Below are 25,671 nucleotides of genomic sequence, written 5' to 3' on the forward strand. Positions count from 1 at the left end.
ATCACAAGGGATATCTATTTCAAATCCCGATCTATGAAGGATCTTTTTACTAATATAAGTCCTCATTTAATTATTGCTTTTTTAAAAGAATTAAATTTGTTAACAGATTTGTAAATAGCTAAATATTTTATGATTGGAAGTTTGAATTAGTAACACAGATTGTTAGTGGCTGTATCCTCGAGGGGGTTAAAGTACTGTAAAATTATTGTCCTCCTGAGAGGGTACGTAAGTCCCAAAACATTCAAAGTAAATTTCAACTTTCCGTGTTTTAATCGTAGAATATGTGTAATTTTAATGTATGGCTAGATATATCTCAATTGCTAACAGCTGAGGGGATGATGTAAATCCAGCTAGGGCCCATGCAGGAAGCAAATGTACTGTAAGTCCCCATGGTCCCTAGTATGGTGATCTACCTTCAGTTGTTAGCGATCTATAGCCCATTTTTATATTGTGTTGTCCCCTATGGTTAAAATGTTTTAGATTCAATTACTAGTTTTACATATATATCTGTGATACTCTAGTTGCTTTACTGTCCTTTGTCGGCAGGTTTTATAATCTCTATATATATTCTATTTCAATGTCAAGTGTTCTCGTCACGATATGGCTGAAATATTGCCGATGTGACGTTAAATAATAACTCACTCACTCACTTAGACAGAATATTTTTTATGTTGCAATGTTAAAATAAGTACGAACGGCACCTACCACTCCCTTCACAGACGAGTACATTTCGCCTCTCGTCCCATGCCAGATTAGGCAGTGTCTTCCGCAGGACGAGGAAGTTCGATGTTAAATCGGTTATGGTAGAATGGAGATAAACATACTGTGTTGGGAAATTAGATGAATGTTAGACCGAATTGATAGTCTCTAAATTAATCAAATAAACAAAACCACATTTGATACGTAAGGCTTGCAAAGTGAAACAGTTTATCCCATGATTATACATGGTGAGTACATTCTGTACATGCACTGTTTCACAAACAGTTGAGTCTCAGAACCAACAAGAACTCAAATAAAAAATATTAATATTCGACCCAGTATATGACTGCGGTATACCACACACACGCACGCACGCACGCACGCACGGACGGACACACACACACACACTGTATTATTGATCCATCGATTGTACTATTATCTGTGAAACGTGATTTAAGGATCGTTGCAATTATTTGCGCCCAACAGACCCGTGCTGTTGGCAAAGTTTAAGCTCGCCACATTAAATACATTACAGTTTAATTTTCCGTTACTAAGCCTATCCCCACACCCGTCCGCACAGAAGCTACCTTCTGTCCAGCTTCCATCACCACCAACAAGTGTCAATAGCCGCGAACCTAAAAACTATTATCGATTGTCTAATTTAAGAAACGCAAGGCGATGCATGAATTTGTCATGATGAAATGACTGATATGACAGTACAGAAACTCCGTGCACGGCGTAATCAGTCTTCGCAGTTAGGAATATGAAAAGCGGAAGTACAAATAATGTCATGTGACACACTTACGTCCAAAATGGCGATAGAAGTTGTCATTATATTGGGACGATGATCTCATTTCGGTTTTAGCATTTCGTGAAACCACACATAGAGATTACTTGATAACTTCACAGTCACCACAACTGGAATCCATATAAAATGTCCTTGAGAGATGTCAAACTTTGCCTCCTTGGCGTGAGTAAACGATTTTGTTTGGTCATTGATGAAGTTCGAATCATCAGAATATTTCTCAAGTTCACTACTGCCAGGCAACTCCCAAAGCTAGAAATCGCAACATGTTTCTCATTTTATAAAAATCTTTTAACTATTAATCATAAGGTTTGTAGACCAACGCCCTGTCTATGAAATTCACACATTATTAATACATGACAGAAACCACATCTTAATGATTATACCCGCCTGTGATATATAAGTATGATCAGGGAAGTACGATATGATTCGAAGAGATAATCGTGATAACTGTACTGATGTTTATCATCTTTATCGTGGTTATCTAGACTAGTATTTTAGTAAGAATGAATGTTGTTGAATACATATTTTGTTATTCTTGATGAAAACTGTTCATTATGACAGACTTATTGAGACAACTTATCTCAAACACAAGCTGTCATCTGAGTATTTATTTAGGTGTCTGTATGACCCAACTTGCCTCGTCATAGTGTGGATTAAACACTGCAGCCTGCATGAAACGTATGACATCTGAAAACATGTAATCCGACGATAAGTGAAAAGTAATATTAATCGCTAGTGTACAGCACAGTATTTATTATAGTTACTATGACAGTATTTGCTCAGCATTTGTTTTGAAACCATCATGATGGTGGTCCTAGTAAATACTTCTAAAGCAGGAATGTACCACAAAACATGTTTTAACTATTTTGCCCATGTATTATCATTCACCTCTATGATTTAATCTGTATCTTCTAAATTGCAATTTGTATATGTTTAGATCAGCTGTTATTCCCGATGTCAATGTTTAACTTGATGTAAGTGCTGATTCATCATCTAGAATTGTTACTGCTCTGATTTATACTGCATCTTATATCTAATTATGTAACTCACTGAGAGGTGTAATAAAAAGAATGAAAAAGTACATCAGAAATACATCTCAGAAATATTGGGATTATTTTTCAGGTTACATATTTCCTACAGGTGGTGTGTTTATGGGAGTCTCATTTGTGTCAGTTACACGTTAATATTAACAACTGCCCAAAACTCTGAAGTTATGGACAGTTCAAAACAATTTTTTCAACTGAATTCTATTTATCTATTTTGGACATAAAGAAATACAAGTCTGTAGTCACACAATTTATATGTAGTGTGTTACCACTAGCAACTGAAAAGGGCAGAGATGAAAATAAACTCATTGAAGAAGGAGCCTTCAAACTTTATAAATTAGTCCAGGTAAATAATGAAAACAAGTTTTTGTTAATATGTCAAGAAAAATAGTGTTACGCAAATCATGCGCACCTCATACGCACTCAAATGGATGCACTAAATTTGTTATTTATACGCTAGATGAGCATCACACATAAGTCATATTAATCGAAAAAATTCACAATGTTGAGTGTATGGACGTCGTATTGACTTTTTTTTATAAGGAACTCATGACTACTTGATAGATATACTCAAAGGTGTGACAGGAACTTTACTCTGTTCCAGTGGGTAGTATGGAGGATCTTCACACTTTGCAAGCTTTGACATTGAGTTTCAACTCACTTGGAGAATTCAACTAATGTTATCATAAAAAGTTCTTTCTATCAAAAATATTTTGAGAATATTCCGTTTTTCATCTGTAATGCGGATGGAGATTTGACCTAAAGATATAGAGAATCTCACCCAAGTGTCTGCTGAGATACACTTGCATAACCTTGATTCGTGGATATATGGCAACTTCGGCGAAATTCATATTATAAAATGCATGATTTCATATTGTATATGCACTGATTATTTTATTCACTGATTCAGCAAATTGAAAATGCCTAATATTCCACACATAAATGAAACGTTTGTTTACAGAAGCCATTTCAATCATCACCTGTTCGTGTGCACACAAAATATGATGTTACCTTGTTTCGTGGATTACGTACTCGTTTACAATATATCACTATGTACGACAGCCCATTGCAGTAAGTATTAACACCAAGGAAAGCAGACAACGAGAAGTGAAAAGGTTGGAGCTAACGGTATCTTTTTTACTGGACATTTTGTAAAAGTAAAATTTGGTAATGGTGGTATTAGTGATCTGGGGCTATTTATCTCAATGCTGGACAATTATATTTAGTGTACTTGCATGAAATGCAGAGATTCGGAACTTTTTTGTCAGCGAGGCGTGGCATTGTATGTACATCAAAAGTACCGCTGTCGAGACTTAATTTACGAGCTAGCATGATAATTTCCGCGATCCACGAATCAAGGTTATCCAAGAAGTTAGGTTACAATTCTGTAAATCACATCAACATGAGTTGATAAAGTTACAAATATCCGAGTAGACACGAGGGTGAGATTCTATTTATCATCAAAAATCATTCTTCATTAGTTTTCAATGAAAAATGTAAATCTCTCAACACTCTCCATAGACCTGCAGATATGTCATAACATGATGTCATCTCACATAACATTGTCAGGGCATTGTACAAAATAATATCAAATCGATCTCGGTGGAAAACCGTTTTGGATGATAAATATCCTAAACTGTAGTATATTTTCTTAAATTACAAGTCTGTTAAGACAGTTTTTAAAAGGCTACCAGATCCCTTCATATACTAATCGGTGATGTTTGTCTGTGACAGCAATCATGGCGAAATGCTTTGCTTTGCTTTGCGCCCCATCCTGTTGCCAAAATAGAAGAAATAAAGGACCTATAAAATCTTAAGGGTAATAAATTTGTTATACTGTCATTTGCCAGGTTTTATGGGATGGATGTCTGAATCTGTATTTCTTGAGGCCAGCTTTGGCATCAGGTTGGTTGGTTCTTTAATGCCACACCCAGCAAATTTCAGCTATATATGGTGGCGGTCTGTAAACAATCGAGTCGGGACCAGACAATCCATTGATTAACATCATGAGCATCAATCTGCGCAATTGGAAACCAATGACATGTGTCAACCAAGTTAGCGAGCCTGACCACCCGATCCAGTTACTGAGTTAGTCGCCTCTTACAACCAACATGGGTTACTGAAGATCAATTCTAACCCGGATCTTCAAGGGCTTCAGCACCAGGAATCATGGATTCAAAAGGGTCATCCCATACTACCTTGCAAATAACCATATTACCAGTGTAGGAAAGATAGCCCGTCCCAACGTCCGAGACGGGTGAATTTTGTGGAGGACGGGTTAAAAAAATATCTAGTCCGTCCTCATGTCGGGTCAATTTTAGCAAACCAGTGACATATATATAATGATTATAACCTTTTTGAATATTTACTGCCGAAGGTGTTTTATTTATATTTGGAGGACAGGCTAGATTTTGGCAGGACTGGTAAAAAATTTGACCTGCCAGTCCTGTGGACAGGTTAGATTTTCTACATCTTTCCTACACTGATATAACAAATAATGTTAGCTTTGTCATAGACAGAAAGGGATGTTTGTTCCTACATGCATTATCCTCCTGAGAGGGTACGTAAGTCCCGAAACATTCAGAGGAAATTTAAATTTACCAGCTGTTTTAAACGTAGTATTCTTGTCCTTTTAATTTTGGCTCAGTTTGACTTCAATCGCCAGCGGCTGAAGGGATGATATAAATCCAGCTAGGGTCCATGCAGGTAGCAAAAGTAATGTAAGTCCCCATGGTCCCTAATTTGGTGATCTACCTTCAGTTGTTGGCGATCTATAGCCCGTATTTTAAATTGTATTGTCTTCTTTAATTGGAATATTTTAACTTTGCGCTAGTTTTATATTTATAACTGTGATTCTCTAGTCTTTTTACTGTCCATCGTCAACAGGTTTTAATCTTCAAAAAGTTTCTACTTTTTATTACATGGCTTGTTTTCGTCACGATATGGCTGCAATATTGCCGATGTGACGTTAAATATTAACTCACTCACTCACTCACTCACTCAGTTGCTGGCGATCTATAGCCAGTTTTTATATTGTATTGTCCCAATAGTGCTATTAGTTTTAACTTTCCACACTAGTTTTAGTTGTAATTGTGATATTCTAGTTATTTTACTGTCCTTCGTAGACAGGTTTTTATCATATACATATATTCCATTTCAATGTCAAATATGTTCTCGTCACGATATGGCTGAGATATTGCCGATGTGACGTTAAATATTAACTTACTCACTCACTCCTACATGCATTAGAGCTACACGTTTCATTCAAGTAATTGTATTGGGCCTGTGGCTTTGATAGCAAATTTAAGATTGATTGAGAGTAAGGTTACAATGCATGATAGGATATATGATCAGTATATCCAAATACTCCAGTATGAAAGGGAATTAATTGAAACCAACCCCCCAAATATTTGGCATATGAAGCATGTGAAGTAAATCGGAATAAATTCATGCAACAGATATTTGACTTTTAGGCCCTTTGTAATTACATACCATGCATATCAGACATGCAGAAATTAGTAATTTTTATTAATATTATTGATACATCACTCTTTTATATACTTTGTGGGTGGCCCTAGTGGTCAAAGTGTTCAGCTCGTCACGCCGAAGACCCGGGTTCGATTCCCCACATGGGTACAATGTGTGAAGCCCATTTCTGGTGTACCCCGCCGTGATATTGCTGGAATATTGCTAAAAGCGGCATAAAACTAAACTCACTCACTTACTCGCTCACTCACTATTAATATTATTATTTTAGATGTGATACATCACTCTTTTATATACTTTGTATTTCTGTTTCTCTTAATGGTGTCACCATAGCATATACAGTAAACTAAGTTTATCATAAACACCAAATATTTATCATGTGGCTGGGAAAAAACATTTTTTGATATATATCCTACTGTTCATTATATATGTGTTCAGTATAACCATAGTTTACTGTACATGGTGTAGCAGTGTAGTGAATGTTCAGGTTGTCCCCTCGTCAGGCCAACGGTTCGATTCCCCACGTGTGTACAATGTGAGAAGCCCATTTCTGGTGGTGGGGTAGCCCAGTGGTTAAAGCGTTCGCTCATCACACCGAAGACCCGGGTTCGATTCCCCACATGGATACAATGTGTGAAACCCATTTCTGGTGTCCCCTGCCATGGTGTTGCTAGAATATTGCTAAAAGCAGCGTAAAACTTAAGTCACTCACTCACTCACTCACTCACTCATGTTGCTATGGTTTCAGGACTCTGGTGTGGGCAAGTCGAGTATTGTCATGAGGTTTGTCAACAACCAATTCAAGAACGCCTTGGAAAGCACAATAGGGTAAGTCAGTTCACCCTTTAGTTATAAGGGGCATTGGGGTAGCCTCATCATGCCAAAGGCCCAGGTTCGATTCTCCACATGGGTACAATAGTGAAGCCCATTTTTGGTGTCGGCTTGGTATTCTTGTTTCTAAAAACAAACAAAGCAGTTGAGAAAAATTAAGACTGGATATGATTGATAGAGGAACTGTGGCTGTCTGCAAGGAGACAATTAGAACTGAGCTGCATGCAGTGGGTTGGCAGAAAGGTCGAGGAATTCCATCACCGATCATGAAAGCTGAACAAAAGGAGCGAAGGTTGAACTGGTGCTTACAGCACAGAAATTTTAACTGGGACAATGTGATTTCTCAGATGAAAGTTCAGTGTGGCTGTTTCCTAATACACTGAAATTCTGGACCAAACAAACTGAAAAACCTTTGTATCAGCGCCCAAAGTACAGTCCGAAATTTAACGTGTGGGGTGGCATATCTGTGTTAGGGGCAACGTCCCTCTGTGTATTTGAAAGGAATATGAACAGTGAGCGGTACACAGATATTCTCGAAGGACATTTACTTCCATCTGCTCACGTGTTCCATGGACATTTTTGGATTTTCCAGCAGGTCAACGACCCAAAACATCATTCAAAGCATTCACAGGCCTGGTTTCAGACCCAAAATATGACATTATTAGATTGGCCAAGCTATAGCCCTGACCTAAATCCAAAAGAAAATGTTTGGGGACTTATGAAGGAAAGTGTCAGTAAGAAAAATCTGACAAATATTGCTGAAATGAAAGAAGAGGGGGTCCGATATTGGGACAGCATGGACCACGACTTTCTAACTTCTTTGATCAGTAGTATGCCCCGCCGCATTGAAGCCTGCATTGCTGCCCATGGTGCTTGACAAAATACTAACTGTTCACCTGTCTTTGAATCTGGAGTTATGTTCTGCTAATATTCACATTTAATACGTGAGTAATGAGTGAATATTTTTTTTAAAATTACAATCTTTAAATGCTCAATAATTTCTGGTTGTACTGTACATGATGATGATAATGATGATGATGATGATGATGATGATGCTTATGGCTGATTTCAACAACAACAACCAAAGCACGACCAATAAAAAGGTCCTCGGTAAGATGAAGGACGAATGAGCGGGCACACCCATCGGCGAATACATCGGATTGAGACCCAAGATGTATTCCATCCTGAAAGCCGACAATGGTGAGATCCGAAAGGCGAAAGGGGTAAAAAAATATGTGGTGAAACAACACATCAAACACACCTTCTTCAAACAAGCTCTTTTCAAGAATGAAACGTTCAAACACCGAATGAATGCGTTGAGAAGCGACAAACACAACATCTATGGAATCGCCCTGAATAACACGGCATCACGACTTACGCATACGGACACACGCGCATAAGCCACTGACTAGACCTCGACGCGTTGGGAGTTTCTAAGACACCCTATAAAGGAATCTCCACTCGGCATGTCGAGGTCTAGTCAGTTGTTGCGTAAAAAATGGGTAGCCCTAGCGAAAATGGGTCTAGGCTGGCGAGCTCGGCTGTACATCGAATGATGTTTCTGCTCGAAAATCACTATTTAATAGTAGGCGCTGGGAGTGGAATTACGTAGAAATAAGCCTATAAGGTACCCTGTAATAGAACCCCAATTATATAACTACTACCAACAACTTGTAGACCTAAATTATCTGTCTGGTGCCTAGTGGTAGCCTTCACATGGACTGTACAGTTGTCATGGCTGACAAAATTTCAAGGAGAAAAAACTATTGCAATAACAGACTATCGCTATTGCAAAAGTCACCCCTAGTAATTATGCAGAACATGCTGTCCAGAATGCTGTTAGATGCCAGATGCCAGAAATATGCAATGAATATTATTGTCTATCCATCGGGACATGATACATATTTTTTCGGCATCCATTGTATAGGTTTGTGCTTCCTGGATGCACATTTCTGCTTTACAGAACACATTGTGCATGTTTGTTTGCTAAGTCACACATGTGAAATGTAAATTAGCATGTGCCAGTAGTTTAGGTTTTCATTGCCTGAATGTCCCAGTGCCGTTCACTATAAGTCAAATATTTGATATTAAGAATGAATTAAGAAGAAGAAGAATATTAACAATATTTAAGTTTCTAAGATGCTTCAGTGAAAGATCAAAGGCGCCGACCTTACTTTATTAGACGATGATGTGCACTTTTTGCATTACGTCACAATGTACTGGCATCATTGCGCCATTCTAGTCTGCCCCCTCACATATTCCATTTCAATGTAAAATGTTCTCGTCACGATATGGCTGAAATATTGCCGCTGTGACGTTAAATGTTAACTCACTCACTAGTCTGCCCCCTTGTAATCGAACACTTTTGCATTACGTCACAATGTAAGCGACGTCACAATGCATGTCAGTTGTCATCGCCTCATACAGTCTCCTACAGTAAACTACTCCGTTGCATCCCGTTTCTTGGTTTACAGTTGCTTCACACAGATAACGCACTGGTGGATTCATTACATTTATATTTTCCGAAGGTTATGAGCAAGCGTCCTCGTGCTTAGCTGTAATAGTTCAGGGCGAAAGTGTGCTTTATTACACTATACATGGTGGCAGAGCGAACTGTATTTCTTAAATATACATAGCCACACTGTGTGTTAAGTCTGTTCTCATGTACTAACAACTACAAATCGCCCCCACATCTGACTCAACCCTGTAAATCTATTAGTACACAATGCCATTTAGAAAGTAGTAAACTGACAGTTAGGGTTCGAATCCCAGATGTGACTCCACTCACCAATAGGACTAGAATCTATACTTAACTGAGATATAGTAATCCCAAATATAATGTGTTACCTGAAAATCTAGATGGCATTGGTCAGTGATGGCAGCAAAAGTATATGAATTTGACTTTATTCAGCTCTAATATATAAAGAGAAAAATATCAACTGCTTTAGTAAATAATCTTGTGAATATTTCCAGCGCCTCCTTCATGACCAAAACCCTGTTGGTGGACGGCAATACGTACAAGTACCAGATATGGGACACTGCAGGCCAGGAAAAGGTAAGATTGAATGAGTGAGGGAGGGATTTGGGTTTGATTCTATCCTGGCATTTTGCTGCCTTCTAATGGTATTGACCCCATGAGATGGTAATCTTGCAAACAAATCAAGGATTTTGGAGTGTGTTTGAAAACAATGGACTATCCTTTAACTGTTAAATATTTAAAATATCTCACACTTGAGGGTGATATCTTTTCTGTATTATATAGGACCCTAAAATATGAATGATCCATCTCCATTCCAGTATTAGGGAGGTTTTTGTGGCTTATTATTAGGGCTTAGCAGTATTATCCCTTTACCGAAAACAAAGTGCTTGTGAAGATGTGATATGATTGCAGTGAACTGGTTTTCAGTCAGATGATATAGTGTCCTTTTAACATGTTGATTGCATTGAGAATAGATGAATTATATATTTTTCCTTATCCTGACTCATGCTCTTTTGCTTGTCTTCTTCTTCTTGCGAACTTAGTGGAAACACTTGTATCTCCCTAATTGAAGCTCCCTTCAATGTAAAATCACTAATTAGTACTCACCACGAGTTACCCCCTTTCCACAAGCGCGGGAAACGAGGGCGCCACCTTCACCCATGTGCCTCACTCTCTCCTTCTTCGCCCAGTGAGCTCGACGTGAGAGCGCCTGTGTCTCCCGACACTATATCCTTTGATTTATATTTAGTTAGTTACCTCGTATAGACATCTATAGAGGTTTAGCTAGTATCCTTCAACGATTATATATTATATTTACTCGTTTTTTCTACAGTTTATTCACGGGACGCCGTGTTTGTTTCAGTGGATTACGTTGATGAAAATTCTGTACTATTGCAGATTACGTTTTTTATTCTGCTGCTGATCCGCTTTTAATATGCCTTAGTTGTACTGCGCCATGTTCATTTTATTCACGTTGCAGTTGCGGTACTAATTTATCCAATTCTTCTTTTTATTAATATTTACTTTGCGTTTGAGACGCGCAGCAGATAGGTCGCGTATGCAGAGTCTAGTATGACTGATACACCTGAACCCCTCGCCAGTCTACTGCTGTTGGCCGACCCCCCTCCCGTGTGATGTTCCGCTAGAGTGGTGGAGAGGCGTGGGACGTAGTCCGCCGTCTCCAAGAAGCGTCCTGCTTCCCCAGACATCCCATCGTCGCAGCCGTAGACTAGAGGGTTTTTCTACTACATCTCAACAGCCGAGATTGTTCCCTTCGCAGATTTGGGCCTGTATGATGATCAGCCGATCATCATACCTGATGTACATCAAAAGAATGACCGATGTCAGCAACAGTGATGTCAGCGCAGATCAGCATGCAGCCTGATGTACCAACGCTGATATTCGATGATCTTCCTGAGGGTCCCATCGCTACCAACACTGAACGCAGACGTCGAACACCCAGGGCAGCGTCGACCTCTGAGGGGAAATCAACGAAGTCTACTAGGACTTTCTCAACCGAGATTGTTCCAGCCGCTGACCTGGACCTCAACGATGATCAGTCGATCATCATCCACGATGTACGCCACAAGAAGCGACCGGTGACACCTACAATGACATCAGCAGAGATCACCATGCAGCCTGATGCCTCTACACTGATGTCGGACGATATTCCTGTGGACCCCTCCATTAACACCGCAGATAAGGCACCGACGACCTCGTCACAGACCATCCCTGAGGACCTGATGCGGCAAATTATGACCATGATGGAGGACCGCTACAGACTGCAGAAGCAGGGACCGAGCCTTCGCGAAGGCTCCAACGTAGACAGCACCCCAGAGGCACCCCCCGTCAACGTAGCAACCAGGACGATGTCACCTTCGCGAAGGAAGTCACGGACCACCTTGACGAAGGACCTAGATGTACAGCCTTCGCGAAGGCCTTCATGAAGGCGGGATAGATCATCACCTTCTTCGATTTCATCCCTAGATGTGGACTCAGACCATCAGACATCACGGAAGCCTTCGCGAAGGTCATATCGCCGTTCCCCCGGACCGGACGCAGAGGAAGCTTCGCGAAGGCCTTCGCGAAGGACACCTGACCACAGATCGTCATCGTACAGAAGGACTTCCAGGGACTACACAAGAGCTTCGCGAAGCTATCAACATTCTCCTTACAGGTCTCCGAGAAGGTCAACCCATAGACGCAGATCACCAAGACGATCGCCTCGCCGTTCACCGCGCCGATCTCCTCGTACATCACCACGTCGATCGCCTCACAGGTCACCACACAAGTCTGCACACAGCCTACCATAAAGCCATGAAAGTTCAAACGCCAGAGGCGTATGTTCTTTGGCCTTAATAGATCTAGAACGATCAATAAGATTCTTATCACCAGATTTCGTGACACGACTTCTGAAGATGATAGGATGATCTACTTGGCTATACTTATGCAGAACCAGCAAGAACCACACCCTGTATGAAGCTAACGCTCATATATTGTTCGGACTATAAACACTTCGCTAAGGAAGTCCCAGGCCACCTCCGCGAAGGAGCTAGAGCCTCACCAGTTACAAGGGACGTCGCGGAGGAGTAGCGCTTCACCGACCCCACATCCTGTTAAACACAGAGGCCGTTCACGAAGCAAGCACTCATATATATATATATATACTAATCGGGCTTTGACTCGATACCTTCGCGAAGGTCGCGAAGGCTAAGTGGCTCCAAGTCTACTTCACCCAGAAGATCTAGAAGGGATACTTCGAGAGCTTCGCGAAGTCTCCAGCGTTCACCGAGGAAGTCTCCTCCAAGGTCTCCATATACTAGCCATTCGTCATATATAGCTACTCGTCAGTCCGTTCAAGACATCGCATAAGTTGTTTATCAACTGTATGCCAGATGCCGTCTATAAGTCTACGCGACGACAATTGCACAGGCTATTTACAACACAGAACGTCACTGTATTAATTAGTCAACGACGTTTCATAGATCTTCACAGAAATCAACTGTTCCGTATAGATTGCTAGAATATGCAATCCCGGACGACGATACGTTTATCTACATGCGTGACCATTACGCATATCTGCAGACAATTCAATATCGAAATTGAACAGCAGCCTTGTTACAGCGAGTATAACTCATAATCGTCAACTTTTCTGAGAAGAAATATGTACAAGTTCAGCTTTAATTCTACAATTATGACGATACATTCATGTATACAGTCTACAAGCTGACAACTTGCAAGTTTATTGTACCTTTATATAAGGAAGTCGGAATTATATTCAAAACTGAAGTTACTTTCACGACAGCCAGGAAAATAACCTACCCAGCATTAATATTACAGAGCGAGGTATTTCGCGCCGAAGGTTTCACGCGCGTTTACCATTAACCCTCGAAACACGTGGTCACTTGGGTAACTTCGGGAAGCTACGGTGAAGACCGGCGATTATGCTAATATCAACGACGGCAAGATTTTATACAAGGTTTTTCCTGCTACACCGTGACATCACAGCGGGTATTCTACAGAATCAAAATGCCTTGTTCTGATTGGACCGCTGATGGACAACGACCTACGTAGAGGTCGAATCTTAGTTCACAGTTCAAGACTTACGTCACAAGTGACAACTATATATCAGTGAACGAGCAAGCCTCTTTACAGTCCAGTTAACCTGAACTTTCATGATTAGACTGCTTTCTTCAGGTTAGAGACCTCCCCTGTCAAGTTAGAACGAGGGCACGGCAGTCAGGCATAATATACATAAAGTTCAACGAGGACAGACACAACTGGTTGTGCACCTACATCGTCAAGAACTTCGCAGCGAATTACCTAGACGACGGGATACAAGTAGATCTAAATCCACAGAGTCTCAGACTACAGTTGAATTTAATCATCAAGCTACTAACACAACTAGATGGTTAGTAAACCTACTTAAGCTTTCTGATTGGAGAATTAAAACGGAAGTTCACGCTCCAACTTGGGGATCTGAATATAGTGCTCCAACACCTCACAAGTGAGGTTTATGAACACGCCTGGATAACATACTTGGGCTCCATGATACGATGATTCTATCACGATGGCCAGCAAGAGCACTGTAAATTTATCTCCACCGAACCAAACAGGAAGGGAAAATGCAACAGATTATTTCCTCTATCTTCAACTTAGGCAGAATGAAGTCTCACGTACTATATCTCCGTTTGGATCAGAACTGTCATACTATGTGCATACAAGACGGATGGACCCAATCCGACCCTCCATGAGCTTTAATACTCTTGATATTAGAGCGTTAACTTCTACAATTGATTTACACAAATGTTTTTTGGAATAATGGAGGGTTTATTTCTGGAGATCCGATATGGTGGTTGCCAACCATTATCTGAGAGATATCACCACCGAGGACGTCTCAGGTATCCACCAATTCGATCCCATGGTCCTCGCACAACAATTGACAGTTCCTCGGAGAAGATAAGTTATCTTATAACAGTACTAAATAGCTACATGCTATATATAATTTGCTTAAGTTCTTTTTATCATCACAGTACTATGATTATTACATCATACAATATATAAGTTAACAACTCTACAGAGTTTGTTATTATATATTTACCTTAAGTTAATCATATCTTAAGAGTAGTACTATGGTAACATGATAAATGCATTAGCTAACAAACTCTACAGAGTTTTGGGTATTATATACGTAGCTTAAGTTATTTATATCTTAAGCATAGTACTATACTCATATTATAAAAATATATTAGCTAACAAACTCTACGGAGTTTTGCTATTATATAGGTAGCTTAAGCTTATTCATATCTTAAGCTTAGTACTATGTTTATATCATATAAGTATATTAGCTAACAAACTCTAAAGAGTTTTTTGCTATTTGGCTTAAGTGTCATCATATTCTAAGCAATATGGTTATATTATAACATGTATTAGCTAACAAACTCTACAGAGTTTTTGCTATTATATATGTAACTTAAGCTTATTCATATCTTAAGCGCAGTACTATGTTTATATCATATAGGTATATTAGCTATCAAAACTCTAAAAGAGGTTTTTGCTATTATATATTTGGCTTAAGTTTCATCATATTTTAAGCTTTATGGTTACATTATAACATGTATTAGCTAAAAAACTCTACGGAGTTTTTGCTATTATATATGTAGCTTAAGTTTTCCTTCATAAGCTCAATACTAGGTTTATATCATATAAGTATTTTAGCTAACAAACTCTAAAGAGTTTTTTTTTTTGCTATTATACAATTAGCTTAAGTTTCATCATATCTTAAGCAGTATGGTTACATTATAAAATGTATTACCTAACAAAACTCGAATTGAGTTTTGCTATTATATATATAGCTTAAGTTTAATCATATCTTAAGCTCAGTACTATGTTTATAACATAAAAGTATATTAGTTAATAAACTCTAAGGAGTTTTTTACTATATACATTTAGCTTAAGTCTAAATTTATCTTAAGCTTAGTACTATAGTTACATTATAAATCTATTAGCTAATAAACTCTACAGAGTTTTTGGCTATTGTATATGTAGCTTAAGTTAATTATATCTTAAGCACAGTACTATACTCATGTTGTAAAATATATTAGCTAACAAACTCTACAGAGTTTTGCTATTATATATGTATTTTAAGTTAATTATATTTTAAGCACAGTACTATACTCAAATTGTAAAAATATATTAGCTAACAAACTCTACAGAGTTTTGCTATTATATATGTAGCTTAAGTTAATTATATCTTAAGTACAGTACTATACTCATATTGTAAAAATATATTAGCTAACAAACTCTACAGAGTTTTACTATTATATATGTAGCTTAAGTTAATTATATCTTAAGCACAGTATTATACTCATATTATAAAAATATATTAGCTAACAAACTCTACAGAGTTCTGCTATTATATATGTAGCCAAAGCTTATTCATATCTTAAGCTCAGCATTATATCTATATCATATAAGTATATTAACTAACAAACTCTAAAGAGTTTTGCTATTATATAATTAGCTTAAGTTTAATCATATCTTAAGCTTAGTACTATGTTTATATCTTAAAGTATCTTAGCTAACAAACTCTAAGGAGTTTATATTAGCATATTAACAAACTTAAGTCTATCAGTCTTAAGCATTGTATTAATGTTATATATACTTTATCATAATAAGTACATTGTAATAACCTTTATATGGCAGCTGATAAGTTAGCAGCAGGAATTCATCAGTTCAGTGCCTTTATGAAGTTCCCATAGGGTTATTACAATCATCACAGTTCAAATCACTAATTATTAAAATCCAAAGTATTCTATTACTCCCACCTCCGTTCCGTAAGATTCTACAAGCAAAAGAGCATGAGTCAGGATAAGGAAAAATATGTAATTTTTAGAGTAAAATTGATATTTTATACTTATCCTGACTCATGAGGTCAGCCCTCCCATCCTCCCCACATAACACTTTGGATTTCCCTGTAAATTCAAATGTTGGGCTCAGTATATGAGGAGAGAGTGAGGCACATGGGTGAAGGTGGCGCCCTCGTTTCCCGCGCTTGTGGAAAGGGGGTAACTCGTGGTGAGTACTAATTAGTGATTTTACATTGAAGGGAGCTTCAATTAGGGAGATACAAGTGTTTCCACTAAGTTCGCAAGAAGAAGAAGACAAGCAAAAGAGCATGAGTCAGGATAAGTATAAAATATCAATTTTACTCTAAAAATTACATATATATATATATATACTATAATGTATATATTGTTTTAACATGGCCACCTCCCAATTTCGAGGCTGTTGTGAATGACACAGATACCTATTACCAGACTTTTTGACAACAATAAGCTTGTAAAGGATGTGATATTCAAAGTTCCGGTCATTTTGGGGGTGACGGGGTAGCCTAGTGGTTGAAGCATCCACTCATCACACCAAAGACCCGGGTTCGATTCCCCACATGGGTTCAATGTGTGAAGCCCATATCTGGTGTCCCCTGCTGTGATATTGCTGGAATATTGCTAAAAGTGGCTTAAACTGAACTCACTCACTCACTGCTGTCATTCTGGTACACAAATATTGACTTGTGTTTCAGTATCGAGCCTTGGCACCTATGTACTATCGGGGAGCTGCCGCCGCCGCCATTATAGTCTATGATGTGACACGAGAGGTAAGTGAGTGAACAGTATTTTTGTGCTGCATCACAGAAGGCTGTCTATAATCAGATGTGGCCCAGGCGCCCATTGGTTGATGGTATGCACAAGAATCCATGAGGTTACAATGTAGGCTTTCAAACATGTCATACATAGGAAGCGTCAGATCCAAAGTAGAAGGCTCTTCTAGAAGAGAGAAATAGTTCAAATGATACTTATCTACTGGCTCTTCACTGATTGACTGCATCAAACAGAGGTGTCTTTTTGAGCTAGCATACATTAAAGGTCACATGCAACCGAAACAACAAACATAAATAAAACATAATTATCATTCATTCATGACAGATAATATACATTGATAATTATGAAAATTTATAAGCGTACAATCGCAAATCAAAAGTGCAATATTTTGTCGAAGAAACGAAGCACCCAGGATACCGAACCCAGTCAGAGAGGGGTACTTAAGTGCACTTAAGTGTAACGAAAACTTTCATTGGCTGGTTCATTTGCCGATACACTCTTTGTGTGTGTATAGAGATCATGGGTTTTGTAGATACATGCTCATGTTTTGTATAACATTTTGCAATCAACAGACACAAGTATCACACCTGCCTGTCTGTGTAATTACATAATGTGACAGAGACAGAACTCGGATACATGAGCCATAAATCAATGCGTTTTGTTTATGGTGTATAGCCTGATTGGTGTTAAGTTCAAAATGCATGTGGTCAGTGATCGAAGTTGTGTATTGCATATTGTCATTAGCAGACAGGCAGGCAGACACATAGGTGTCAATAAAACAGACATTGAGTTTTGTCTGTGACATGGGCATATCTATATCACAGTTAGAAATTCTGACAATGCTAAATAATGATGTTGATGTTAAGTATCGAACTGAGAAAGTGACTTGGTAAGAAGAACGTGTGGTGAAATAGTCAAATGAAATTATATAAATCGGTAATCTCCAGTCTTAACATTTAAAAAGCTCACAACTGTCAAATATCAACAAAACATTAGAAAAATAGCTCACATCAAAGCCTACTACGAGTGCTCACCGCCAGCGAAGGTTTTCCGTCTTTAAATGTCAGACGCCTCACTGGTTGACACATAGCTGAGTAGATCTAGATCCTTAACAAGGTTGTTTTATGATAGGAGTAGTTGTTTGTGTACACAAACAAGATTAGACTTCTCCTGCTCACAACCTTATAATCCGGGCATCCCGCTTCTTCCAAGCTGCACGAACCTATTCACTACGCATGCGCCATGAGCGCAGTGCAGCACAGCTGTTGAAACCACTTTTCACCCAGCTGGGGTTGATTTAGTGAATCGTTTGAACTTCTGATTTTCATCGCGTTATTTTTCAACTTTATAAGTTGAATTTGCATTTTTGATAATTTGTTACTGTAAGTCCATACCGAAAGGTATCAGAATCTGCAAAGTTGTGTTTTACGTTGCATATGACCTTTAACGTTTGTATTTCTGGGATTTCCATGGTCACCAGTTGGTCCCAGTTTCAACAGAAGGCTGACAAACATGATTTTTCTAGGAATCCAAACGGAGTGGCCTTGGCAGGCAAAATAGGAAAAAAAGACTGTTCTAATGTTTATATTTAATGCTCTTTTCATTAATTCTGAAAATTATAGACATTTTCTTTCAAAGAGGGAATGATCATTATCAATAGCTGCAGATTTTTGATCTGAATGTTTGCCTGTGATCAAGTCTTGATAATTGCATTGTGCTGCTGAATTTTGAAGCATACAACTTTATGGATAACAACTTCTTGTTTATTGCATAGAGCAAGGTTTTTCGGTGTAGATTCATACACCGTTATCCATAAAGTTGTATGCTTGTTATCAAGTCACCCATTTCTGGAATTCTAATCCAACAACTGCTCAATATTGCAAGGTTGTAGCTCCTTGTATTTGTTGTTGAAGTCAGATGTTTTAGTCACGTTAACTAATGTTCTTTAAATCAGTGATGTGATTGGTGTAGAGGTGTACCACGTTTGCTCTGTATTTCAGTCCACGTTCAGATCAGTAAAAAGTTGGGTCCAAGAGTTGAGAAGGCAAGGGTCACCGAATATCGTCATAGCGATAGCTGGAAACAAGTGTGACTTGGAGGATCTCAGGGAAGTCAGGAAAAAGGGTGAGTGCTTTATGTCAATATATGGAGATCCATTTTAGAATTGGTCTTCAGCAACCCATGCTTGTTTTTAGAGGCACTATTGGGATCAGGTGGTCAGGCTCGCTGACTTGGTTTAACACATGTCACCGTATCCCAATTGAGTAGAACGATGCTCATGCTGTTGATAATTGGATTGTCTGGTCCAGACACGATTAATTACAGACCACCGCCAGAGAGAGATTTAAAAAAAACATTCATGTTTTGTGTTAATCATATTTATCATCCAGATATTACTTGTGTGAGATCAAATGTTATCTCCTTAGAGATTGTATTGTTACTCATTTTGTACATTATAAACTATATGTTTTGCAGATGCCCAAGACTATGCCAAAGACATTAACGCCATATTCTGTGAAACAAGCGCCCTGACAGCAGTCAATGTACCTCAACTGTTTGATGCCATATGTAAGTCGGACCAAGATCCTATCTTGATGAGGGGGCATTGGGGTAGACGAGTGGTTCACTAAGCATTCAGTCATCACGCTGAATACTTGGGTTCAAACCCGTTAAGGTCCAGGTTAGAATGACCCTTCAGTAACCCATGCTTGTCATAAGAGGCGACTAACGGGATCGGGTGGTCAGGCTCGCTGACTTGGTTGACACATGTCATCGATTCCCAATTGCGTAGATCGATGCTCATGCTGTTGATCACTTGATTGTCAGGTCCAGACTCGAAGATTTACAGACCGCCACCATATGGCTGGAATATTGCTGAGTGTGGCGTAAAACTAAACTCACTCACTCACTTTGATTCAATTATCCACATGATTACAATGTGTGAAGCCCATTTCTGGTGTCCCCACCATAATATTGCTGGAATATTGCTAAAAGCAGCATAAAACCCAACCTACTCACTATCCAGCTTTATTGTAATCTCAAGACCGCCTCCGTGGTGTAGTGGTTATAGCGTCCGACGGGAGAGCGGAAGGTCGCGGGTCGCGGGATCCCCGACTGCATCATACCAAAAGACGTTAAAATATGGTACTTGTTGGTCCCTGCCTGGTGCTCGGCATTAATGGGTACAACAAGGACTGGTCAGCTCGGAGTCAGTATAATGTGTCTGAGTGGGGTATTCATGCTTCACTGCGGCATGGTATCTCAGTGGGCTAGCACTATAAAACCAGCTTCAGTCTGGGCTAGTTCAAGCAGCCGCACATACACACACACGCATGCACGTCGTCATATGAGCGAAATATTCTCAAGCACAAGGTTAAACCCAATTTCACCTCACCTATTGTAATCTCATGGTTATTGTACCTAACACAGGCCAGTTGGTAGTTGTCACAATCAATGACTTTGGGAGACTAGTTGATCATTATTTCGTGTTTGATATATCTGGACATAAACAACTAATGCACTTTCCACATGTGTGTGTCTCAACAGGAAGTATATACGATCATCTGGATCATAGTATTAATCAGAAAGGGAGCCTTAATCTCTGAATATATGTCAGTATATAATTGTGATCAACCCATGTAAATTGAAAGGGAGCCTTAGTCTCTGGACATATATCATTTTGATAGTAACAAATAAACCCATTGAGTGTACTTTCTTGCCCAAGTTGTCCACCAGAAAGGTTTTACATGTTACATGTAGCTTCAAGCTTCTCATTCCCATGCCATCCGTGAAGGTCCAGGGTAGAATTGGCCTTTAGCAACCAATGCTTGTCGTAAGAGGCAACCAGCGGGATCGGGGTCAGGCTCGCTGTCTTGGTTGACCAACTGCGTAGATTGATCACCGGATTATCTGATCCAGACTCGATTATTTACAGACTGCTGCCATATAGCTGGAATACTGCTGAGTGCAGCGTTAAACAACAAACCAACCAACCAATCATTCCCCTGTATTGCCATACATGTAAAGCATGTTACCTGCCCTTATCTGTACTTGGCATGTGACAGGTTTTCATCCCAAATGTGTCAAGATATATTTCAAAGTTGTTAATGATTTAGAAGAATATCCTTTCAAGAATTAAGATCCTCAGATGTCCCAATTTGATTTGTCTGTCTGAAGCACCATAAAATCATCTGATGTTTTAGATCAATGCTTTTGCTGGATTGTCTGGTTCAGACTCGATTATTTTACAGACCACCGCCATATAGCTGGAATATTGTTGAGTGTGGCGTAAAACTAAACACACTCACTCACTCACTCACTCACTCACTCACTCACTCACTCTCACTCACTCACTCACTCACTCACTCACTCACTCACTCACTCACTCACTCACTCACTCACTCACTCACTCACTCACTCACTCACTCACTCAGCTGTAAATTGTGTTACGGTTAATAAATCGCCGTGACAAAAGGTTTAAGAATCCCCTTTGAACCAGCAAAATATAACACAGACAAGTCTAACATATTCTATTATATATTGAGCAAACAATGAGCAAGCTACAATAAATCACAATACAGATTTCTAGTACAATGCAATTGACAAATATAACACATCAACTCACCACGAGCCTTGAAATTTAGTTAGAGCAGATACACTGAATGAAGGTAGTTCACAATGAGAAGTCAGGCCGTCACTCTTGAATGTAGGTCAGCTAGACGAAGGCAGACAGATGTAACGGTAGGCACAACTCCAGTGATATGAAAAGTCCCGTGTAATTCCGTGTGTCAGTCTGTGTATGATTCCGTGTGTTAGTCCCGTGTGATTCCGTGTGTTAGTCCGTGTAATTCCGTGTGTTAGTCCGTGTGTGATTCCGTGTGTTAGTCCCGTGTGATTCCGTGTGTTAGTCCCGTGTGATTCCGTGTGTTAGTCCCGTGTAATTCCGTGTGTTAGTCCGTGTGTGATTCCGTGTGTTAGTCCCGTGTAATTCCGTGTGTTAGTCCCGTCCGTGTGTGTGATTCCGTGTGTCAGTCCGTGTGTGATTCCGTGTGTTAGTCCCGTAATTCCGCTGTTAGTCCCATGTAATTCCGTGTGTTAGTCTGTGTGTGATTCCGTGTGTTAGTCCCGTGTAATTCCGTGTGTTAGTCCCGTGTAATTCCGTGTGTCAGTCCGTGTGTGATTCCGTGTGTTAGTCCCGTGTAATTCCGTGTGTTAGTCCCGTGTAATTCCGTGTGTCAGTCCCGTGTGTTAGTCCGTGTATTCCGTGTGTTAGTCCCGTGTAATTCCGTGTGTTAGTCCGTGTAATTCCGTGTCCCGTGTCAGTCCGTGTGTGATTCGTGTGTGATAGTGTTAGTCCGTGTAATTCCGTGTGTTAGTCCCATGTAATTCCGTGTGTCAGTCCGTGTGTGATTCCGTGTTAGTCCGTGTGTAATTCAATGTGTAATTCCGTGTTTAGTCCCGTGTAATTCCGTGTGTCAGTCCATGTGTGATTCCGTGGAAGTGTTAGTCCGTGTGTGATTCCCATGTGTTAGTCCGTGTGTGATTCCGTGAGGTGTGTTAACACAACAACAGTCCGATGTGTGATTCCGTGTGTTAGTCCCGTGTAATTCCGTTGTGTTAGTCCGTGTAATTCCGTGTGTCAGTCTGTGTGTGATTCCGTGTGTTAGTCCCGTGTAATTCCGTGTGTTAGTCCCGTGTAATTCCGTGTGTCAGTCTGTGTGTGATTCCGTGTGTTAGTCCCGTGTAATTCCGTGTGTTAGTCCCGTGTAATTCCGTGTTAGTCCCGTCCGTGTGTGTCAGTCCGTGTGTGATTCCGTGTGTGTAATTCAATGTGTAATTCCGTGTGTTAGTCCCGTGTAATTCCGTGTGTCAGTCTGTGTGTGATTCCGTGTGTTAGTCCCGTGTAATTCCGTGTGTTAGTCGTGTGTGATTCTGTGTGTTAGTCCGTGTGTGATTCCGTGTAGCACAACACAATGACCAGCCTTTATATATACTGACACAGATTCTAGAACTTTCGAGCAAACCGTGGCTGTATCATTATTCTCCCAGAACTTTCCCGATCGGCCTCACGTTTACCACCGGTCAAAGCAGATAGTTATACAAAAGATTGCCTCAAAGGAGGCAACTCTGAAGCGCTACCAAAAAAGGCGTACCGCTAAAATAGTATTGCCATTGAACATACATGATGCGAAATGTGAGCCGCAACCCACACTCAAAACTTTAAACATTCTGACCCAATAATAACTATCACTTTATCAATGTTAATACAAATTACAAAAACACACTCTCGTAACAATTAGTACAGTAAGCTCCTCACAGGCTGCTTAGGTTGTATGCTTGTTGGGGAGTTTAAATATTTCATTTATAAACATTGATTCATTGACTGGAGTAATGAGATATGTCATGGTCTAGGCACATTTAAGTTAGTTACAAATTATAAAGTGTGCCATAGATATTCATGATATAGTGTTATATTTACAGCAATTTCTATGGCCTTTAGATTCAATTATTTTTCAAGAAACTACATTATACAAGTTTAAACTTAAATCATTGTCTAATATGTCTGTTGTTCTCAGCAAAAGAGCTGCCTCCAGAAGAATTCAGCAATCAACGTTACGGCAGTACGGTCAACCTCCGCCGCAAAGACGAACCAAGGAAGAAGGGGAAGTGTTGCGGAGGAGGAGGGCGAAGTGGAGAGCCAGACAGAGCAAGTTCAAGGTCAAGCAAGGGGACTTGACACTAACACCGACACATATTGCTCCTTATAGGAAACCATTGTCTTTCCCATGATATCATTTCATTTACGAATACACAAATTGTTTATTATTTTTGATTATTTGTTAACCGAGAAGGATAGTGTACCCAGGCATGTTGTATCATGAGGCATGCAATATTTACATCGGCCTTGACCTTTTGTTCAGGAATAAGGAATACGGCCTTGACCTCTTGTTCTGGAATAAGGGATACAGGCCTTGACCTTTGTTCGGGAATAAGGAATACGGCCTTGACCTTTGTCCTGGAATAAGGAATACGGCCTTGACCTTTGTTCTGGAATAAGGAATACGGCCTTGACCTTTGTTCTGGATAAGGAATACAGCCTTGACCTTTTGTTCTGGAATAAGGAATATGGCCTTGACCTTTTGTTCTGGAATAAGGAATACGGCCTTAACCTTTTGTTCTGGAATAAGGAATATGGCCTTGACCTTTTGTTCTGGAATAAGGAATAAGGCCTTGACCTTTGTTCTGGAATAAGGAATACGGCCTTGACCTTTGTTCTGGAATAAGGAATACAGGCTGATAATGACAAAAACGTGTGTAACATTTTTGCACAGATATCAAAACGTCAGGCTGATTCTTTTTTATTGATATATGTACATTTTGATCATTTATCAGTGAATTTGTTGATAAGCAAGAAATTAGAAGTAGTCTCGATCGTTTAATCAGAATGTTTGAAACATTTTCAGAAGAGCACAAGTTTGAGTGAATGGATAGTTTCTTTTGTTGTTTGGACGTGTTTAACATTTTCAAGTTACATACCCATCTGTGTTGTGTTGCAGGTTCAACATGACTTCAAAGATTGTATATCTATGAGTATATGAACATTCCTTTAGATCACATTAAATAGAAAAACAGAGTTTAGTGTAATTAGACATTATTTGTTCAAACAACCAAAAAATATTACAGAAAATTATTTGTTATTAAACTTGTTAAAGAAAACTAATGCAGGAAACACTTTATGTTTATGAACCTTCTTTCTGCATCTAACATGACTAAGCCGAGTTGTCTCTCAAGAAGCGACATCCTCTATATCTCCAGGGTGCCGCTGGACAAAGTGATCTTAGCGCTAGGGTTGGGCGATAATACCAGTTTACCGGTATATTGCAATTCGAACTTCACAATATGATATATTGCAGTACACTTTTCGCGAACAGGTTCACCCGATATCGGTAATTGTAGATGTAGTCAAAACTACTAATAACATTTGTATTTCCTTTATATTATTATACATTAATAGTTTTGAGAATGTTATTGTTCATATATTTGCATATGCGTGACTTTTAAACCATATAGATAAAAATAAATAGATTGGTACCGGCAAACCAAAATGGCAGACGCCACTGCAGAAGCTTTTTCTCGAGCGAAGTCTTCAATTTGGAAACATTTTCAATTGATCTCTTGTACAATTACACCTCTTGTACAATTCCTGACAGTGGCCAGTGGCATTGTTTCATAAGAAAGGAAACAATAATTTCATTACCTTAACCCATGTGTTACACTTTAACAATATGTTGCAATACATATTGCAATACGCCAAACCATATCACAACATATCGCAATCCGAAAATTTTGGCAATACCCAACCCAACTTAGCGCTAAGGTGATCGTAACTCCCATACCATAACATAGACTTACGACTGGGGAAACGCTAAGGTTGCATCTAAGTGCCATTCGAAGACATGAAGGTTACTTTGTACAACGGCACCCAGGGCTCACATTTCGGTAAGCCTACACTAACCGCTGGATCCATTCCCTTGGTCCTGTGATCGCAGACAATATGAAAAGTTCATCACTGAGGGAAGGGTCTGATGATGAAGCGTTAGAGCTGTGTGGACACAGTAGATGCTCACTTCAGTCGGACACTCTGTGTACCATCAGTGCTGA

The 25,671-nt window shown here is 39.4% G+C and overlaps 1 protein-coding gene across 1 annotated transcript; it reads left to right on the plus strand.

Moving 5' to 3' along the window:
* Window positions 1-1,505: 1,505 nt before the first annotated feature.
* Window positions 1,506-23,999, plus strand: LOC124259423 (ras-related protein Rab-22A-like). Its single transcript, XM_046693566.1, has 7 exons — window positions 1,506-1,669; window positions 6,788-6,867; window positions 9,844-9,925; window positions 16,932-17,006; window positions 19,011-19,134; window positions 19,486-19,578; window positions 23,586-23,999. Exons 1-7 carry the CDS (start codon window positions 1,634-1,636, stop codon window positions 23,744-23,746), a joined length of 651 nt encoding a protein of 216 aa, XP_046549522.1. The 5' UTR covers window positions 1,506-1,633; the 3' UTR covers window positions 23,747-23,999.
* The last annotated feature ends 1,672 nt before the right edge of the window (window positions 24,000-25,671 follow it).

The sequence above is a fragment of the Haliotis rubra genome, unplaced genomic scaffold, assembly GCF_003918875.1.
Source record: "Haliotis rubra isolate DU_JTF1 unplaced genomic scaffold, ASM391887v1 Scf72, whole genome shotgun sequence".
Lineage (NCBI taxonomy): Eukaryota > Metazoa > Mollusca > Gastropoda > Lepetellida > Haliotidae > Haliotis > Haliotis rubra.